This window comes from Trematomus bernacchii, unplaced genomic scaffold, assembly GCF_902827165.1.
Source record: "Trematomus bernacchii unplaced genomic scaffold, fTreBer1.1, whole genome shotgun sequence".
Classification (NCBI taxonomy): Eukaryota; Metazoa; Chordata; class Actinopteri; order Perciformes; family Nototheniidae; genus Trematomus; species Trematomus bernacchii.
This window is the reverse complement of record NW_022987662.1, coordinates 524,369-532,914: the sequence shown is the minus strand read 5'-3', so window position 1 is coordinate 532,914 and position 8,546 is coordinate 524,369. Positions and strand designations below refer to the sequence as shown.

General features: G+C 38.7%; 2 protein-coding genes across 3 annotated transcripts in view; one reads left to right on the top strand and one right to left on the bottom strand.

Annotated features, from left to right (window-relative positions):
• Positions 1-483: 483 nt before the first annotated feature.
• arv1 (ARV1 homolog, fatty acid homeostasis modulator) lies at positions 484-5,161 on the bottom strand. The gene is made up of 5 exons (XM_034135527.1): positions 4,996-5,161; positions 4,671-4,790; positions 3,959-4,112; positions 2,801-3,025; positions 484-1,540 (listed from the first exon to the last, which is right to left on the bottom strand). Exons 1-5 carry the CDS (start codon positions 5,089-5,091, stop codon positions 1,413-1,415), a joined length of 723 nt encoding a protein of 240 aa, XP_033991418.1. The 5' UTR covers positions 5,092-5,161; the 3' UTR covers positions 484-1,412.
• Positions 5,162-5,657: 496 nt separating this feature from the next.
• Positions 5,658-8,546, top strand: part of ttc13 (tetratricopeptide repeat domain 13) — a 28,859-nt gene continuing 25,970 nt past the window's right edge. For both annotated transcript variants that reach the window (XM_034135526.1, XM_034135525.1), the window contains exons 1-2: positions 5,658-5,851; positions 7,265-7,359. In XM_034135526.1, coding sequence (XP_033991417.1) covers positions 5,683-5,851; positions 7,265-7,359 — 264 coding nt within the window. In that variant the 5' untranslated portion in view covers positions 5,658-5,682. The remainder of the gene's footprint in view (positions 5,852-7,264; positions 7,360-8,546) is intronic.

Below are 8,546 nucleotides of genomic sequence, written 5' to 3'. Positions count from 1 at the left end.
TTTTGAAGCCGCCATTGTATTTGCTGGCATTACCGACATATTTATCACAACAATATTTATTACTGTAACCTCATCAGCACTTTATTTACTCTTTGCACTTTATGGTTGGATGCAGACTGCATTTAGTATTACTATGTGCAATAACAACACATTTGAATCTCATCTCACCTAATAAGGCTTGTGAAGATAATTACCTTATCAAGATAATAAAAGACATATTTTAGGGTCTTTTGTAGGGGTGGGGGAAATAATCGATACAGCATAGTATCGCGATACTTTGCGTGGCGATATTGTATCGATTCACGGATGCCAAGTATCGATATTTTATTATATAAACCTTTTTTTTTTAATATATGAAGTGTAGCATATCCCTCCGAAAGATGGTCATATATAAAACAGGAAGTTACGTTAAGACATGTATACAATTGCAATGAAAGTAACAAAAACAATGCCATCTCCTTTTCAGGTTCAAAGAACACAAATTGGGTTATTGACATAAACTATTCATATTGCAAATACATTTTTTAACCAGGAGGGGAAGACGGACATGGATATGACCCATGGGATTTGCAATATCGCAATATATCGTATCGCAATACTTAGCATATCGTAGAATAATCGCAATACTATCATATCGTGGCTTAAGTATCGCGATAGTATCGTATCGTGGGGAGCCTGGTGATTCCCACCCCTAGTATTTTGACTGTTGGTCAGACAAAACAAGCACATTGAAGCCCTCACTTTGCGCTTTGTAAGGCATTTTTCGTTCTCTTCTGAGATGTAATTGATTAACACTGATGCAAAATCCACATCTAGTCAAACCCAAACTTTTACATGAGCTGTCATTGTCCCTCCTATATATACAGTATGGGCTATATACGCTTTCAGCATTGCAATAAATAATGGGAAAGTAAATCCTGGATTCTTTATTTATTAATTATCCCCATTTATTCTTACAATGTACTGTGTGTGTGTGTGTGTGTGTGTGTGTGTGTGTGTGTGTGTGTGTGTGTGTGTGTGTTAAGCTAAGCATTTCAGAATGAGCCAAAGAATGTGAAGAGTGTAGTCACAGTCCTGTCCGAACAGAGAAGTACTTATTGTCACATTATTAAAATATGACAGGAATCTTAAGCACATTGTCCACTTGAAAACCACGATAAAAAAACAACAGGATGACCAATGCCACCTCCTAAATATCTCTCCAAAATGAAGATATATCATATCTCTGTAAAGAGTACAGAATAACAGTCATTATAATGTCTCTTCTGCTGCTCTCTGTCTCAGATTGAGAACTGGATATGAGCAGCAAACACCTTTCTTCTCCAACCTCATGTGTACAGGGTTCTCAAGCACTGTTTGGCATCACTTGTCCATCCCTGAGATAACTGACATTTCTCTCAGTCTGAGGACGTTCAATCAAAAGTCAAAATGTCCTGGGCGCTCCACAGAAGCTTCTCAGAAGCCTGAGCCACGCAGGTTTCTGACAGCAGGCCGACACACACGGCCAACAGAGAGAGACGCCTGCTGCTGTTCAGGATCACTGCGAAAAGAATAGAGAGAAATTAGATTCTGTCTGGGGGTCTTTGTGAGAAGCACCAGGAGCAGGGGGATGTTTCACACAAAGTTGGAGGTAGTTGCCACCTGCTGGTGCTCTAAAATGTTTTTGAAGAATGATATACTTGAACTATAAGGTTCAAATATTAGAAAAAGTAATTATTCAGATAAAAAATGACTTCTAATTTCTATAATAATCCCGTTTTATTTTGATCAGCATCGTATCTATCCCTTACATTATGTGATTCCACTATAACCTCAACATCTGGTTTTGCTAACTAATATGTTACGAGGGCACAGGGAAAAACATCTATGGATGACCACTTATATATCATAAGTTTAATATTTTGAATATTGTTACTACATACTAAAATGTATTCAAAGGTATTACTCATATTATTTTAAAAGCTCCTATTTCAGATTTGTTTAAAGTTCATATTCAAACAAAGACACCTACAGTATTCCCAGTGAGACTTTAGATTATCCAGAGTTAAGGGAACATTATTTGTAGAAACAGATGCTGCTGCTGACTTCCTAAAATGTATATGTTCAACTCTCTGAGCCACACCAACTATATGTTTCAGTTACATCCACTGTATTGCAGTAGAGGCAATACTGCATAGAACAGCTGTACAAGAGAGCTATCAAGGTGTTTGACAGAAAGCCTAATTCATACCACCGCTGCACCATCCTTGAAAAACACAATTTCTTGAGTTTTGACAATTTTAAGTCTTTTAAAAGTATGTGTTTTTTTTATAAATGTTTACATGGACTGGCCCCCCCCTCCCTCCCTCAGGGGAATTCATCCACAAAAAACACACTGGACGCTGCACTAGGTCAGAAACCAGAGGACACACACACACACACACACACACACACACACACACACACACACACACACACACACACACACACACACACACACACACACACACACACACACACACACACACACCACACACACACACACACACACACACACACACATCACACACACACACACCACACACACACACACACACACACACACACACACACCACAACCACACACACACACACACCACACACACACACACACACACACACACACACACACACACACACACACACACACACACACACACACACACACACACACACACACACACACACACACACACACACACACACACACACACACACACACACACACACACACACACACACACACACACACACACACACACACACACACACACACACACACCTCTGATAGCCTGCGAGTTGGAGGTGAGCACGAACATCTTGATGAGGCCCAGGCAGAGCGGGGAGTGGTCGTGCTCCCAGATGACGGCGGGGATGAGGAGGACCTTCCCGTAGCAGGAGAGCAGCAGAGCCCGGAGCAGCAGGCGGAGGTCGAGGGTCGCGCCCTGCAGACCCCCCACCACCACCATGAGGAACAACAGCACGGCAACGCAGAACGCAGACAGCTCTACACACACGACACACACAGATACATGCATTTAATGATACGTTTGTGCAAAAGGCGTTGATGGGAGTTTTGTATCAGCAAGATTTAGCCTGATTCAATATGTTTCTCAATCTCAATCTCAATGTTTATTTATTTATATAGCACATTTAAAACAACCTCAGTTGAGCAAAGTGCTGTACAGGGAATAAATACAATATAAAATAACACAATGGGAGTAAAATAATAAAATAATCATTCAAAACATGATAAAAATCACAATAACTAGATGTAAAAATGTTATGTTCAACTAGTATTAAAAGCCAGTGCAAAGAGTTGAGTTTGACATGTCATACCAAGAAGAGAAACATTTAGCAGATAGATATTTTCATTTTCAGACTAAATGACAGTTATATTAAAACCTCGAGACTAATCAAAATATAGTGTAAATGCAGTCATACTCCCAGGTAAACAAAGCCAGTAACCAGAGGTGGGAAGTAGTGGACAAATACTTCGTTACTGTACTTAAGTACATTTTTTCTGGTATCAGTACTTTACTCCACTACTTATTTTTCTGACGACTTTTTACTTTTACTTCTTACATTTTTAACACAAATACCTGTACTTTCTACTTCACTTTTCCACTTTTCCGAATGCTCAAAGCGCTTTACATTACATATTACACATATCAGACAAGTAATAGTGAATACAGCAAATTAGGGTGAAGTGTCTTGCCCAAGGACACAAAGTTATGGGTACTTTTTACTTAAGTACATTTCGAAGCCCATACTTCTTTACTTTTACTTGAGTAAAGAAGTTTAGTCAGTACTTCTACTTTTACCAGAGTATTATCAAACTTGAGTATCTGTACTTCTACTTGAGTAAAGGATGTGAGTACTTTTGCCATCTCTGCCAGTAACAGAGTAACAGGTGTGTGTATAAAGCTCTGGTTCTCACCGAGGGCGGCCAATCCGAACATGCCGTAGAACTCCCACTCCTTGGTGTACCGGATGATGTCCGCGGGGTCGCTGCTCTGCTCGGTGCCGTGCAGCAGAGACCACCTGAGGTACGCCTCACACAGCAGGCAGAACACACACAACTTCCACTGGATCTGGAGGAGAGTACACACACACTTGAAGTACCTGAACACCAGTGGTGAAGTATTCAGATCCTTTAATAAAGTAAAAGTACTAATTGAATTTCCTCCATTTCCACTCTATTTAAAATACTCCATTACAAGTAAGAGTCCTGCATACAAAACCACACAGAAGTAAAAGTATGTACGAATGAACAGCAACATTGAAATACTGAAAGTAAAATGACTGCAAAACCTTCCAAAACAAAACAATAAAACCATGCGTGGAGTGAATGCAATATATACGATACGATATTACTTTAATGGTCAGATCAAGTCTGACATTTGACTTGCATCACATGTATAACATCAACATAGACAAATATCAGGACACAGTACATCAAAAACAACAACAAATAATATATACTATATACTGTTTTCCTGTAAGTGAACACTACTTTTAATAAGCTCTGTGTCACTTAAGAGTCCTGTTGTGAACACAGAGCATGTCCACATCTACACACTGTTGATACATAGAGTAGTTTATTTTGATATATTATTGTTTGTGACCATGTGAACGGAAATTAGACTTACATTCAGGCTTGTGTTGAACAAAATGTGTCTAAAAGCCTGCGTCTTGCACAAAATGGCATCAATCAGGATGATAACTGGGTCATATTCAATGTATTTGTCCACTGGCTTCTGACACGACTCCTGGAAACACACACACAATTTGTATTAAAATATTGCTGTTTTGGAATAACACGATAATATTAAGCATTTTTATCTAAAAGTTAGGTATCAAACATGTCTATGAGATCTATGTTAGCTGTATCATCTTATAGCATGTAGCATCTTCATTCATAAACAGTGACCAAACCCCTCTTTTAGGAATTTAGGAAGATAAAAACGAACGTACACATATTGTTATCTTCAGGATCCCGTTGCTGTAATCCCGGTGTAACTCTGGTGCTTTTTCGTTACATTCAACACATCTAAAGCCATCTTTCCCCATTCTTCAACCTGTAAACTGATAACTTTACAACACAGCACAGCTATCATGTTGTTCATTCAAAGCGGAAGTAAGATGGTTCCAAACTGCCCCGCCTTCAAAATAAAAGCACAGATTGTAATTTGCTATTTAATCAATAATTAAAAGTTAATGATTTTATATTCTCCCCCAATTAATTGTAGTTATTATACATATGTGTACATTATTTTATTTATTTATTTTAATATAAAAAAAGTTGTATTACTTTATATGTCTTCCCCTGATGTGAACATTTTTAGATACAAAATATAAGATAAGAATTTTTTTTTTAAAACAAAGAAAATCTGTCAAAATCTGGAAAATTGTGGAGCTATACAAAATAAAAAGTATCGCAATTTTATTTTATTTTGAAAGTGTGTTCGTTCTGTCCGGCTTGCTTGACTGCACTGGACCGGTTTGACAGCCGCAGAGTATGCTGGGAAATGTAGTTTAATCACCATCACCATCTCCGTCTGCAGTCTTCTTCTTCTCTCGCGCGTGAGGGGGGCGTGTCCCTATGTTTCGGAACCAACTGCCGCAGCTTCCGCTCTCATCGCGTCACACATGTAGCACAACATGGCCCCTGCCAGCCGGGCTGTTGTGGTAGCAGCGCTCTCTCTGCTCTACCTGAGCCGAGAAATCCTCTCCTCTGAATATTTCTCCACTCTCACCCTCTTCAACAATGAGCTCCACAAGCAGGGATGCAGCTCGCTGTCCGAGTGGGAAGAGTACGCGGCTGACTGCGGTAATAAAGTCTCCCTTTTTCGGCTGTTACTCTGCCACGTCCTCCCTCTGTTTCAACTGTCACTGTGGAAGTAGCGTAACCGTTTGTAAGCTAACAGATGAGCTAATAACAACAAGCGGTGAGATAACTGAGATAAGCTCTGGCTCTTACTACCGTAGAGGTTAAATGGGATTTGAAATGGTGATAAATGACATATTATTAGCATAGGAGTGAGGGTATGTGGATGTGTACAGAACAGAACCAAAAACTCATTCACAAACTGCATTGTTTTTGGCTTACCCTAAAAGGTCAACACCAAACTCCATTCAGAAAATACATAATTTTGGTGTTGACTTGCTCTACAGAAAAATCTCATATTTATCAGAGCATTAATTAAAAAAAATTGTGAAGGCAATAAGCTTGTGGTGGATTCTGCTATAGCCCCCAGCTATATAGTTCAATAAAAAAAAAGCTTTTACGGTTTTACTTACTGCAAAGTGCATATAGTACATGTGTGCATAGTGCAGGTAGTGCAAACTTAACTGCAAATTATACTGTAGAGTTGTAGTGCAGTTATGTATCGGATAATTTGACAAAGAGGGGACAGGTTGTACAGTCTGGGAGTAAAATAAAGGTGAACTGGTTGTACAAATTGACATTATGCTGAGATTACTGCTGTCTGGTTTAACCCATGTGTGTGCTGAGCTGAAGAGATATTATTATGCAAATCTGAAATATTGAAGTGGACTAAAAGAGCGTAAACTCAAATGTAACATGCATTTTGAATTTTTAAACGTTTTTCCTGCCGCCTCGCCAATCGGCATGCCTGGTTTATTTATTATTATTATTAAAGTTAGGTTATCTTTTTGTAATAATGCATTGGAAACATAAAAAAATAATCCCTTTCAATGCTTTAAATATTTTATTTTTTACCACACATTTATAACATAACTCAGACACACTCAGAGTGTGACTCAGAGTGTTCACTTTAAAGGGATTGATGGCCATGAAATATACACCTCAAATATGCACAAAAGTTAATTGGGCAAAAGGCACGTGTTTTGCAGGAAGTTTACTAAAACATCAATGTAATAATTCACTTTTTAAACCACAATTGCAACTTTAACTTCCCAATATTTTAATATAACTGCATGTGTGTTTAAAGAATGATCAATATATATATTTTTTAAAGCTTAAACTATGCAGTTAAAAGAGGACAACATCTTCCAAAAACATGATTAGAATTAATAATCAAGTGCATTACTTTCGTTCTCAAGAGCTTTGTGGAGTAATTCAAACTGCATTGCTGACGGTGCCACTGTAATTGGGGTCAGGTCTGCTTGGCAGTTGTTGTGGCACTTCCTCTTTGAAATATGTGATGTTTTAAATGTAACTTGACCCCTTTATAAATGCTCAGAGTATTTCTCTTTTCAGAGTCCTCTATTTTACAGTTGGAAGACCCAGACTGTGAGGAGGGAAGCAACCCACCCTGCGAGTCAGTCTTCTCCCTTAACGCAGAGAAGATCCTGGTGAGATCTCACACACACACACACACACACACACACACACACACACACACACACACACACACACACACACACACACACATACCTCAATCTGATTAATTGTCTTTACCGGTTTGCTTTAGGGAGAGAAATGTAGGTTTTTGAGTCAAGCATAATCAGCTTTGTTTTATTATAATAGCACAACAACTCTGCACTATGTACTACATTTCTGTTACAAGCTCTCCCAGTCTTTCATTTTTGTATCAAGGAAGAAACCTGACCTGCATATTATTGATTGATATACTCTTATTTATTAATGAACTATTACACTATGCTCATGTTTCAGTTTGATACGCATTATTTTTTGTAATGCTTTTACACTTTGATCACAAGATGAATGACATCATCTCTTTTAATTCTGAGGGAAAACAAAAACAACCTTGCTGCGTGTAATGTATACCAAAGTACTATATCTGTTGCACTTCTAACCACACCCAACAAATGATGCCAACATGTATTGACCGCACCCTGCCTCTAGAGGGGAAATACATGAGCTAGTGTTCATCCCCAAAAGTGAGAAAAACCTGTAATGTTGGCGCCTTAACAATCAAGAAAATATCTGCCTTATAAGTTAGAAATAGGAGAAACACAACCTGCTGGCTTTCTGCCACTGCCTGAGTTCGCATTCTGATGATGTTGCTACTGTGACTTTATCCGATGATGTTTGCCTTGTCGGTTTGCTTGCCGCTGTTTTGAAAACCCGAAATGCTGCCTACAGCAACATTTGCATGCTGTCACATTTGCATACTGTAATGGTGTGTATGTCATGCTGCCATTCTGCATTTGGGATCGCACAGTGATACGACGTGGCACTGTGTGAGAGGGAGAATGACAAAACAGCCTTTTTAAGCAATACACCGAATATGTATTGCTACACAGGAACTTTGCTCGGCTGTAGTCAACGTCCTTAGCAATGGGGTTGAATTCTAAGAATAACCTTGATCTTGTTGCACTTCTAATGTTTTTTTGTGAAACACTTTGAATAACCTTCTTTAAAATGTGTTTTATAGTCGAACTTGGCTCGCCTTGAGAGATGCTTGTTGACACCTCTTTTAAGTCACCTAAATGTTCTTGACAAAGGTTTTAATTTAAAGTTTTTCTGTAGAAAAGTCTCACTACTTGTTTCTAAAGAATTCAAAGGAACAGGAAGC